The sequence below is a fragment of the Pelodiscus sinensis genome, chromosome 8 (assembly GCF_052426305.1).
Source record: "Pelodiscus sinensis isolate ZL-2025 chromosome 8, ASM5242630v1, whole genome shotgun sequence".
Classification (NCBI taxonomy): domain Eukaryota; kingdom Metazoa; phylum Chordata; order Testudines; family Trionychidae; genus Pelodiscus; species Pelodiscus sinensis.
Genome location: NC_143059.1, coordinates 44,811,091 through 44,823,299, shown reverse-complemented (window position 1 = coordinate 44,823,299; position 12,209 = coordinate 44,811,091). Strand labels below are relative to the sequence as shown.

The 12,209-nt window shown below is 44.8% G+C and overlaps 1 protein-coding gene across 1 annotated transcript in view; it reads left to right on the top strand.

Annotated features, from left to right (window-relative positions):
• Positions 1-12,209, top strand: part of LOC102446969 (opsin-VA-like) — a 37,986-nt gene that overhangs the window by 7,272 nt on the left and 18,505 nt on the right. The window contains exons 2-3 of the mRNA XM_006136623.5: positions 5,589-5,799; positions 6,432-6,549. Coding sequence (XP_006136685.2) covers positions 5,589-5,799; positions 6,432-6,549 — 329 coding nt within the window. The remainder of the gene's footprint in view (positions 1-5,588; positions 5,800-6,431; positions 6,550-12,209) is intronic.

The following is a 12,209-nucleotide window of genomic DNA, read 5'->3' as shown; positions in this document are numbered from 1 at the left end:
AAAGCCCTTGTAAACCTAGTTTTATGAGGAAAAAGGGGGCTTTTGAAAGAGGTTTTTTTTCTGACATTTGGCCCCATGTAGGCAGACCAAATATCAGAAAAACCTCTTCCAAGAAAAGAATCGGAAGAAGATATGCAAATGTGAGTGCAATTTGCATACCTTCTTTTGAACACCTCCCACCCCTGCAGTGTAGACATGATTACAGAAGAATTTAGTGAAAAAGGTCAAATTAAAAAAAGTGAAGCTATGAAAAGCTATAAAACCACTGCTAGCCTGGAGAGTGGGCATAGACCGAAGATTTGGATCTCAGTAAGGCCCCAAACATTTTGCTTTTGGGAAATTCTGACATAAGTGTGAAAAAATAATTATTTTGCAAAATGCTGCAAATTCCAGAAAAGTCAAGTGCATGTAATTGAAAACCTGGCTGAGGAATTTCATGTGGACATGCCAGGATCAAGCAAAGCTGATGAGATGGACGGGCTGCTGTCAATGAAAATGAATGAAGCAATTATTCCACTCATACTGGACATGGGAGCTCAGGCTAATAATCTGTCTGAATAAGATTATGAGGGACTGAAAATAGACCAAACGAGGACCAAAAAATAGACATGTCATTGGTTATTTTGAAACAAATATACCAGTGAAATGGAGGCACATTGCTAGCATCAAATATAAAGAAACAGGGGCTGTGTGGGTGGGAGAGGAGGAGGTCAGCTCTGTACTCCTGAAAGGGGTGGGGCCTCAGGCACAAGGGAACGTGTTGGGGCAGCCAGTCCTCAGAACTGGGTCCCCACCCAGCCACCCTGAGCACCACCTAAAATGCGCCACCTGATGTTCTTGTGGCAATTTGAAGCGCCTATGGCTCTAGCCCCCGTCACCGCTGTAGCAAATGTGGTAGCGGGTGAAGCCCCGGGTCATTTTGTATCACTAGGCCCTGTGGCAGTTGCCCATTTTGTTGTCCCTTCCCCTTCCTAAACTCCACCCCCATCAGCAGGCCTGTATTATTGAAGCAAGTGACACCAATTTTAGGCCTGGCTGCCTGTGAAAAATTCAGTCTGGTGGGTGCTCTCATTTCAAGATCATACTTAACCTGTCTATGAGGCAATCATTTAGGAATATCATAATTCGTTTCAAGGATTGGTTGCTTGCAGGGTGAACATACAATTCAGATAAACAAGCAAATCCCTCCAGTTATCCATCCATGTAGAAATGTGCTAATTGAACCTATAATAAACTTAAGGCTGAACTCACAAGAATAGAAGCAATGCATCTAATAGAAAAAAAAACCCTGAAGGAGTCAACAGAATGGGTCAGTTCCCTAGTCACTGTGGAGAAAAGCAACAATCAGCTACACCTAGATCAGTATTTCTCAAAGTGGTTCGTGAAACCACTTTGAGAAACCTGTTAACTGGCAGTTCTGATTTTTTTACTTACCGGTGCTGTGGCCACAGAGCTTTGCAGCTCCTATTGGCTCCATTTTGCTGTTTTCAGCCAAGGGGAGCCATGGGAAGTGGCATGGGCTGACTGCTACTTCCCGTAGCACTCCTGGGCTGAAAATGGTTAAACGGAACTAATAGGAGCCACGAGGCTCCATAGCTGTGGACGCCAGTAAGTAAACAAATTGGTGTGGCCAGTTAACAGGTTTCTCAAAGTGATGTTGCAGACCACTTTGAGAAACGCTGACCTAGACTGAAATCTGAGAGGCCTCAATAAAGCTATAAAAGGAGAACATATCAAACTGCCATCTAGACAAGAGGTTATTACTCAACTTGCGAATGCACATTTCAGTAAGTTGGATGTCTCCTCAGAATTCTGGCAGCAACAATTAATGGAAAAAAAGCTCAAAATTATGCATATTGAAGAATCTTCCAAATGAGACATTATGTCTACCCTTCAGCCCCAGAAGTGTACCACAGAACTGTACCTGTGATATATAAATATAAATGGTCTCGATACAGCAATTAATGATATCATAATCTGGGGTTCAACTAAAGAACAGCATTATTACAGACTCCTACTGGGTGTGGTTCACAGTCACACATAGTGGCACTTATATCACTTACAGTGAGAGATAAAAATGAGTGCACGCTACATCCTTAGCTAGGAACTAGCTGGCTCTGTTGCTCAAGCTGTAGAGGCTCATGCACTATGCTCCAGAGATTCCAGGTTTGATTCTGCCTCTCTGCAGTTACACTGGGATACAACTGTGTTTTAGGGATTCCAGAATTGACTTTTGTTGGAGATATTATTTCCAGCAAGGGTGTAAAATCTGGCAAGCAGAAGGTTTCAGCTAGTGAAATGATGCTGTGTTCCCAGTCAAAAAAAGATGTCCAACAGTTGCTGGGAATGTTAATTATTTTAGACTACTCATATCTAGTCTATCTACAAAAGCAGCAGCTTTGAAGAAAATAAAAATGAATGGTATTGGTATGTAGAATAGGAGGAATCATGGGAAGGTTTGAAACAGCAACTCACACAAGAGCCAGCATTGAAATTCAATGCACCAAGCAGGCATATTAAAATTTCAGCAGATGCTTCTTAGTCTGGATTAGGTGCAGTGATTTTACAGAAACCCAATGAGTGCTGGCAACCAGCAATGTACAAATCCAAATCACTGATCGATGTGGAAAGCAGATATGCCCAGACTGAGAAGGAGATTTTAGGAATATTGTTTGCCTGTAAGAGAGTCAAGCAATATATTTATGGCCAGATAGTGGATGTTGAAATAGACTGCAAGCCCCCCATAGCATTATTTGGCAAACCTCTAAATGAAAGTATCTTAAGTATTAAAACAGTGACAATGAAGCAGCAAGAGTATGACTGGGTTATGACGAACACAAGCAGAACATTCATATTTACTGCAATGCACTTTCCAGTTTGGTAACTCTCTTTAAGAAACCAGAGAAGATCTTAAAAATAGAGATGCAAGTCTGGGTAGATCTGATTGTAAAGTCAATTCCTATAGCTAACAAAAAAACTGCAACAAATAAGAGGGGAAATGGAGGAAGATGAACCATTGGGAATCCTTAATGTGATCATTAAAGAGTGGCTTGAAGAACTATGCAGCTGCTGTCCAAGTATAAGAGACTGTTGGAACTGCAGATACGAACTTACTGTGACAGAGTGATTTTCAAGGGCAGTGAGGTTGTAATACCAATAAATCCCCAGAAAGAAATGCTATAGAAGATCCCCCAGGGTCATTTAGGAATTGAAAAGAGCAAGCAGCAGGCATGAAAGGTGATGTATTGACTGCAGATCAAACATGAGATTACCAGTGCAGTAGGAAACTGCTTTTCATGCTTGAACTAGAAGCCATGTTAGCAGGCAGAGCTACTGAGACACCACACAGTACCACAAAGGCCTTATAAGAAAGTAGGCACTGACTTATTTACCGAACAACTCAAAAATTATTTAATAGTCACAGATTATTATTCCCTATATCCAGAAGTTTGCACATGGCACAGTACTCAAAGTAAGTCAGTGATAGCCAACTTGAAGGGAAAGTTTTCAATACATGGAATTACAGATGAAGTTTCTCTGAATAAGGTGCTGCAATTTTTCACTGCAGATTTTAGTTAATTTGCCACTGATTGGGATTTTAATCATAAAATATGAAGTTCAAATTACTCCCAATGGAATGGATTTGTGGAAAGGTCTATACTATGGGTGGACTAGACACGGTTCATCAGGGGTAGCCTCTAGCATGCCACCAGATTCTTTATTTACGCATGTAAGACCTTGGATGCAGAAATTCATTAGTGTTATTTTTTTGGCTCTGAATCATAGAGGTGTAAATCCTCTGGCACACTCTACATAAGAGATGGGAGATCATGGGATGTTTTGTCTGAATAATATTTCTTATAACTTCAGACAATGGAATGGGACTGGAATTTGATTCTCATAAAATGAAAAGGGAAGGGTCTGGCAGGAGGGACAGTTATACTGTAGAATAACCACAGGGGGCAGAGATGAGGACCAGGACCACTATAATCCCACTGAGACAGCACAGGGTAGGGGTGGAGAAAGGGACAGCTACTCTTACAGAGTGTTTGTGGGTATGTCTACACTTGCACTCTAGGTCAAACTAGGAATGCAAATGAAGGCATTCGAAATAGTCAGTGAAGTGGGGATTTAAATATCCCATGCTTCATTAGCATGATCGCGCCAGTACATTACTCTGAATGCCAGCTGATTCAAAAATGAAAGTGTGCGCTGGGACGCATTAATTCGAACCAAACTCCTTGGTTTGAACTAATGTTACTCCTCAAAAAATGAGGGGTTTGGTTCAAACTAACGCATCCTGGTGCACACTTTCACTTTCAAATCAGCTGGCATTCGGAGTAACGTGCCGGCGAGATCATGCTAATGAAGTGCAGGATATTTAAATCCCCACTTCATTGACTATTTTGAATGCCTGTGAATGCCTGCATTTGCATCCCTAGTTTGAACTAGAGTGCAAGTGTAGACATACCCTTTGTCTGTCTGTATGTGTGCCTATCTGGTCCCTCAGATGGGGGACATGCACCCCTCCCCTCACTGTACCCGCTGCAGCTGTAATGGCCATGGACAGGCCCTTCTTACCTGGCTCCAAGCAGCTGCGGTGAGAGAGGGATGCATGTCCTCTCACCCCAGGGAAGGCTGCATACTGAAACCCTTATTTCTAGCCCCACCCCAGAACAATGATTTAAATGAAGAAAAACAAAACTTGTTCCAAGTAATGCTGGGTGACTCTTCTAGTATAATATACGTGTAAAAGTTATTTTTCTTTTAGAGGGAAGATGTAGAAATATGTTTGTGCAACATTACAATTTAGAGACACTCCCTCATAAGGGACTGAATTATGAATATAGGAATTATGATATCTGTCTTGCAAATCACTACAGACATTCTCTAGTTTAGTTAACTAAAATTTTATTCCTTTCTCTTCATCTGGTTTGTGACTTAATGAATCCCAAGTTCATCACAAGGCCTTGAACCCCACCATGACTGGTTTTACTTGTAGGTCTGGTGTGCAGGGGACTTATGGGTGGTCTAGGTCTCCCATGACAGCTCCTACCCTTACTACTCTGCATCCTTAGTGCATGAGGTATACGTCTAGTGGCAAGGAATGGGGTATATCTACAATTCATGGGTTGCAGAATGGTTCCTTGGGGTAGGGTCAGCTGCTTATAAGAAGTCTGAGTTACAAATGGGCTACATCTATTTCAGACTTTCCAAAAGTCAGCTATTTTAGCCAGAGCTTACCCAATTAATTCATACAAGCCACGCATGACTGCCTTTGCACTCTGATAAGAAAATCTTTCTGTGGCACACAATGAACAAGAGGCGAAATCAGATGCAATTAAGCAAGACATACTATGGGTTGAGTTGCTAAATGAGCATACAGCAGGCTAAAGCTGTAGTGCAGTCTAAGATCTTTTACACACACAACATGAAACTCAAATATGGGGTAACATTTTTACACATCCAACCTCAGCTTGAACTAATAGTAAAGGCTTGTGATGTGAGATGGCATTTGCTTGTTGATCTGCTGGTAAGATGGCCTTGTAATGTTCTCTTTTTGACCAAGTTGTGCATTTTCATTACAGGAATTGTTGGTCTCTGGTCTCTTGCTCTGTTGGCTTTTGAGCGGTACATTGTGATCTGTCGTCCATTGGGAAATATGCGCCTGAGGGGAAAGCATGCAGCCCTGGGCATTACCTTTGTGTGGCTCTTCTCCTTCATCTGGACCATTCCTCCTACCATGGGCTGGAGCAGCTACACCACCAGCAAAATTGGAACTACCTGTGAACCCAACTGGTAAGATAATTCCCATAGTAGATCAGTGAAAGAACAAAACTTAGAGCCTGAAAGTACACACACTAGATTGCATGCCTATTTATGTGTGTCATGTTTGTGCTCACACAAACTCCACTATGTGCTCAAGCCCTGATTTGTGCATGCACAGAGGTATTTGCCCACAGAATACATGGTAATTTTTATGCACTGGCAAAAGAGCATGATATGCACTGTGTACCCTTTGAAAAATCTAGACCAGAAAATTTAACAGGTAAGTGCCTGCATTTCAAAGGATCACTAAATGTTTTGTAATTACATTCTATTTATAAAATATATCTGTATGTGAGAGAAATTGATATTGCCATTTGGTGTCTTGGTAGACTATACTGATCTAGTTAGGATGATTTAGTTGGGGTTGGTCCCGCTTAGGGCAGAGAGCTGGACTCAATGGCCTCCTAAGGTCTTTTCCATCCCTAGGATTCTATGATTCTATTATCTCCAAAAACATTGGCCTTGTTAACAAAAGCATAACATGCAAGATTTGTTTTTTAAGCAAGGTCACACAGAGAAAAGAGGGATATGAAAGGATTCTTGAAACAAACTGAGGAAGTAATGTAATATTAAAAATATATTATATTTTGTGTTTTATACAGGTATTCAGGAGCCTATAATGATCATACCTACATTATTACATTCTTCACCACCTGTTTCATACTACCATTACTTGTGATTTTGATATCCTACGGAAAACTGATGAGGAAACTAAGAAAGGTGGGTACAACCACTACAAAAAGGGCATAATTATGCAGTCTGGAATTTTCAGCAAATAAGCACTGTTTTAAGACCACCAAAATGTAAGCAGATCAGATTTCCAGACATTGTGGAAGAATGGCTACTTAGCAAGCTATGATAAATCTGCTGACTACACACTGAGAAATTCCTACACTGGTAATACAAATGTCAGACTTTTCAAAAGTGATTGCTAATTTATCAGTCCATGCAGTAATTTAAGTATCAGAGGAGTGAAAGAACATACTGCATTGTGCAAACTAACAAAGGAATGGACTGAGCCAATATAGCTATATTTATAGTTTTACTTCAAATCAGTGATGTTTCTTCAGATTTAAACTAAAGTCAATGACACTAATGCAGAAAAACAGCACTACAACACTCGAGATATTTACATTAGTTTGTAAAAATTGTAAATTAAAGAATATTGTTCAACATGTAAAGTGGAAGGCAATAAACTGAATCCAGAAGATTTGCCAGAGACACAGGGATCTGAAAAAGATAATAGGCTTGAAAAGTGTTTTTGATTTAAAAATTATTCCAGCTCTCTCAAAATAGTACACACACAAAAAATGATCACAAATTTGCTTAAAGTGTGTTACTATGCTACTCAAAGTGTGTTTGCTGCCTAGAGAGAGAATGTTATTACCTTTATTTCATCAACAAAGCAACACCATCATAATACTTCAACTAATATTTAAGAAAGTAGGCTTTGTTGTATTGGGATTTTTAATTTAGTGTTTGGATAATCAAATGTCTGCTTTTATTTATTCTGCATTTCAAAGCAGGGTCTGCAAGTAAAACAAGACAGAAAAGTTAAAGAAATGAGTACCCAAGCTTTCATCCCCAAAACAAGTTTTAATTGTCTACTGGGATAAGTTGGACAGGAATCTACATGTTGTGAGTGAAAATGTTATGCCCATACAAAGCACATGAGATCTTTTATAGGGGAGAAGGCAGCACACTGCATTTATTAAGAATACAACAGTTAGCATATGCTTTTCAGTCACCCACACATACACACACCATGCACACAGTCCCGCCAGTTGATGTTATAGTTACCAGTCCAGAGTCTGGATCAATCTAGTGGCCAGCCAGATTGATCGCAGAGGGGAGCCGGGCTTTGTTGGTTGTGATCTGATGCTCCTGGAATTGGTGACAAGACGAACCTAAAGTCCCATGGCAAAGCACCCTGTTCTTACAGTCCCTTTTCTCTGTTGAAGTCTATGGATTTTGCTATGTCAGTTTGTGACCAGTTACTCCTTAATTGGTGTTGTCTTTTGATGTTAACATTCCAAAACACCTCTGAGAGGGTCATCTTGTCCTGGATTGAGTTAATCAATTGTCTTTAGGGGTGCCAGCCTCCACCTTAAGGTTGTCAATCTACCCTTCCTTAATCATGGATGCACGTTGATGATTCTCTGGTGTTGATAAGTCTAGTTAAATTTCTTCACCCCTCCTCTCTTGACGATCTGGTTTTAACAATGAACTTCATACCTTATCTTTTTTTGATGCATACATTCCTCATTCACACAAAGTCTTTTACAGAGACCTTCAAAGGTATACAATCAACAGTGTTTTATATTGAGCAATAAAAAAGCATTGTAAATTAAACCTTACTAAATCTTGTAATCAAAACAGTTCACATTATGGCCTTCAACATTTCTCTAATCTTATTAACATAGACGCAATACAAGATCTTGTCTCTTATTTACTAAACCTTAAAACAAAGAAATGTATGTTTAACTAAAGGGTCTAATGGTCTGTCCCTGCCTTCACATCAATACAGACACCGGCAGTCTGTCAGATGCGTTTCTACCAATGCCCCAGAGCAGTGGTCCCCAACCTTTTGGGGCTTCCGGGTGCCCAGGGGCGGAGCTGCTCCTGTGCTGCGCGGCCGGGGCCGCTCATGTACCACGCGGCCGGGGCTGTGAACACACCATGTGCCCGGGGCAGTGCCATGCATGGGCCACGCGCCTGGGGGTGGGGCCACTCATGTGCTGTGCAGGCACTGCATTGGGGACTACTGCCCAAGAGGGTCACAAAAAAGGGTGGCTGGCAGGATGAAATTAAGTCACACATTGCTACATTATTAAATCTGAAATCGTATATATAGTAGCCCAATGTCTGTGACTCTGTAACGCTGAACTGCTGGCTGTTCCCTCCGCGCGGCGCTGTTGCCTCCCACCATGGCGCTCGGCTGAATTCTGCACCGCTCAGGCAGGCCGCTGTGAGGGAAAAGGCAGCACAAGTGGCCATTTGGGTGCGACAGTCCCCATGCAGCACCCCTTGCTCCCCTACTGCAGCCTGGCTGAGTGGCGCAGAAGTCAGCTGAGTGCCACGGCGGGAAGGAAAGGGGGGCAGGTGGTGACGTACATGGCCAGGGTGCAGGGCCTGGCCGTGTACGTCACCGCCCCACCCCCCTTCGCATCCTGCTGTGGCGCTCGGCTGACTTCTGTGATGCTCAGCCGGGCCACAGTGGGGGAACCCAAATGGCCACTTGCTCCCCTGTGGCAGCCCAGCTGAGTGGCGCAGAAGTCAGCCGGGTGCCACGGCAGGAGGCGAAGGGGGGGTGGGGCGGTAATGTGGGGTGTGACAGTGGCTCCAGGCCCCACCGCCTGGCCATGTACGTCACTACCTCGCCCCCCTTCGCCTCCCACTGTGGCACTTGGTTGACTTCTGTGCCACTCAGCCGGGAAGCCATGGGGGAGCAAGTGGCGCAAGTGACCATTTGGGCTCCACGCTCCCCATGTAGCACGGGGAGCGTGGAGCCCAAACAGTTGTTTGGTCTCCGTGGTTCCCCGAGTGAGAGGCAGGAGAGGGAGGAGAAGAGAAAGAGAGAGACAGAGAGAGGCAGGAGGTGGAGGAGAGTGGAGAGGGAGGAGGGAGGCAGTAAGGAGAGAGAGAGAGAGAGAGAGAGAGAGACCGGAGGCTCAGGAGAGAAGACCGACGTGGAGGAGAGACCTGAAAATCCTGTCTTATGATGGGCTAATTGGCTAGTCATATATATAGTAACCGAATGTCTGTGACTCTAATGCTGAAACTCTGGCTGTTCCCTCTGGGCGGCGCTGTTGCCTCCCGCTGTAATGCTCGGCTGATTTCTGCACCACTGAGCTGGGCTGCTGTGGGGGAGCAAGCAGCGCAAGCAGCCATTTGGGGTTCGTGGACCCATGTAGCACCCCCATGCTGCATGGGGAGTGCGGGGCCCAAACAGCTGCTTGCGCCACTTGCTCCCCTGCGGCGGCCTGGCTAAGTGGCGCAGAAGTCAGCCGAGCACCACGGTGGGAGGGAAGGAGGAGCGGGGCTGTGACTTACATGGCCAGGGAGCGGGGCCTGGTAGTGTACGTCACTGCCCCGCTCCCCTTCGCCTCCCGCCATGGCGCTCGGCTGACTTCTGCGCCACTCAGCCAGGCCTCTGCAGGGGATCCCAAATGTCCGCTTGCTCCATTTGCTTCCCCGCTGTGGCCCGGCTGAGTGGTGCAGAAGTCAGCCGAGTGCCACGGTGGAAGGCGAAGGGGGACAGGGCAGTGACAAGTGGCGTGAGAGCAGCTCCAGACCCTGCTCCTGGCCATGAACAGACCCTGGCCGGGGGCAGGGCGGGGGAATGAGGGGAAGGGGAAGGTGGAGGACAACTGGGAGGCTGCAGGATCAGTGCTGGGGTGAAGGGAAATGGTGCAGGGGGGCAGCTGGAACTCATAGTAAGTTGCTCAGCTGTGCTGCCATGCGGAAGCAAGTGGTGCAAATAGCCATTTGGGCTCCACACTCCCCATGCAGCACAGGAGTGCTGCACGGGGACCGTCATGCCCAAATGGCCGCTTGTGCCGCTTTCTCCCCTGCGGTGGCCCAGCTGAGAAGAGGAGAAGAAAAAGGGAGAGTGAGAGGCAGGAGGGGGAGGAGAAGAGAAAGAGAGATGGAGAGAGAGGCAGGAGATGGAGGTGAGCTGAGAGAGAGAGAGAGAGAGAGTGGGAGAGGCAGTAGGAGGAGGGGAGAGAGAGACGGAGCAAGAGACCAGAGGCTCAGGAGAGAAGACCGAGATAGAAAGGGAATAGGACGTGGAGGAGAGACCTGAAAATCCCGTTGTATGATGGGCTAATTGGCAAGTATAAATATAAAATCCCACTCCTACAAAATCCTAGCCCTATTGCAATCTTCAGGCAGTCCCCGGGTTACATGGATCCGACTTACATCGGATCCCTACTTACAGACGGGGTGAAGCAACCCCGCACTAGCTGCTTCCCCCCAGCAGACCAGGGAGATGCGAATCTAGCGCCCCCTCCCCCCCAGCAGACCAGGGAGACGCGGAGCGGCTTTTCTCAGCAGACACCTCAGCTTGAGAATAAAGGACTGAGGGAAGTGAGGTGTGGGAGAATAAAAGTGAGCTCTGGAGAAATGTTTGGCTAGAGTTTCCCCTACAATATGTACCAGTTCCGACTTACATACAAATTCAACTTAAGAACAAACCTACAGTCCCTATCTTGTACGTAACCCGGGGACTGCCTGTATAGGAGTTATCCCATTGACTTCAATGGACCAGGATGTCACCCTGCATATATCCAAGGGAGACTAGCTGAGATGGCTGTGCAATGATTCAGGTAGGTCTTAAACAAGATGGCTACGTCTAGACTGGCATGATTTTCTGGAAATGCTTTTAATGGAAAAGTTTTCCGTTAAAAGCATTTTCGGAACAGAGCGTCTAGATTGGCACGGACGCTTTTCTGCAAAAGCACTTTTTGCGGAAAAGCGTCAGTGACCAATCTAGACACGCTTTTCTGCAAAAAAGCCCCGATCGCCATTTTTGTGATCAGGGCTTTTTTGCGGAAAACAAATCCGAGCTGTCTACACTGGCCCTTTTGTGCAAAAGCTTTGCGCAAAAGGGACTTTTGCCTGAACGGGAGCAGAATAGTATTTCTGCAAGAAGCACTGATTTCTTACAGTAGGAAGTCTGTGCTTTTGTGGAAATTCAAGCAGCCAGTGTAGACAGCTGGCAAGTTTTTCCGGAAAAGCGACTGATTTTCTGGAAAACTGGCCAGTCTAGACACAGCCGATGTGTTCTCAAACCTGGAAGTTAACTGCAGAAGAACCTGTGTTTTAATGTGCACGGACATTCTGATGTGAAAGTGGACTCTTTCAGCAAAAGGGAGAACTAAACTGCAATGTGCTGGAACACCCAAGGCATTTATGCCTGTGTTGACTTCAAAACAACCCAAACTCTTGGATAAAGGTGATGAACCTCTGCTTCCAAGATCCCCCAGACAGCTTTTTATGTGGATGTACCAAGGGGGTTGCCTTTCTTGGGGTGGTCAAAGATGATTGCAGGACCAAGAGAATATTTTTTGGACATACAGAAAGGAAAACTAAAATGTGAAGAGAAAGACATGCAGCAGCACTGATTGGCTGCACTGCTGTAGCAATAGGAGAATGACAAAGGATGGCCACTCAGACTGGAATTTCTCCAGAAAAAAAAGGGTTTTCTTGTAAACTCCAGAAGTGAAAAAAAGAAATGGGCAAGTGGAGATTTAGGGTGGGAAAAGAAAATGACTCCTTAAGAAAAGATGATAGCTGGAACACAAGACTTGCATTCCATGTTCTGTTCAGGATTTAGCCTAACCTTTTGGAGACAGTGATCTCCCCTCTCTGGCTTG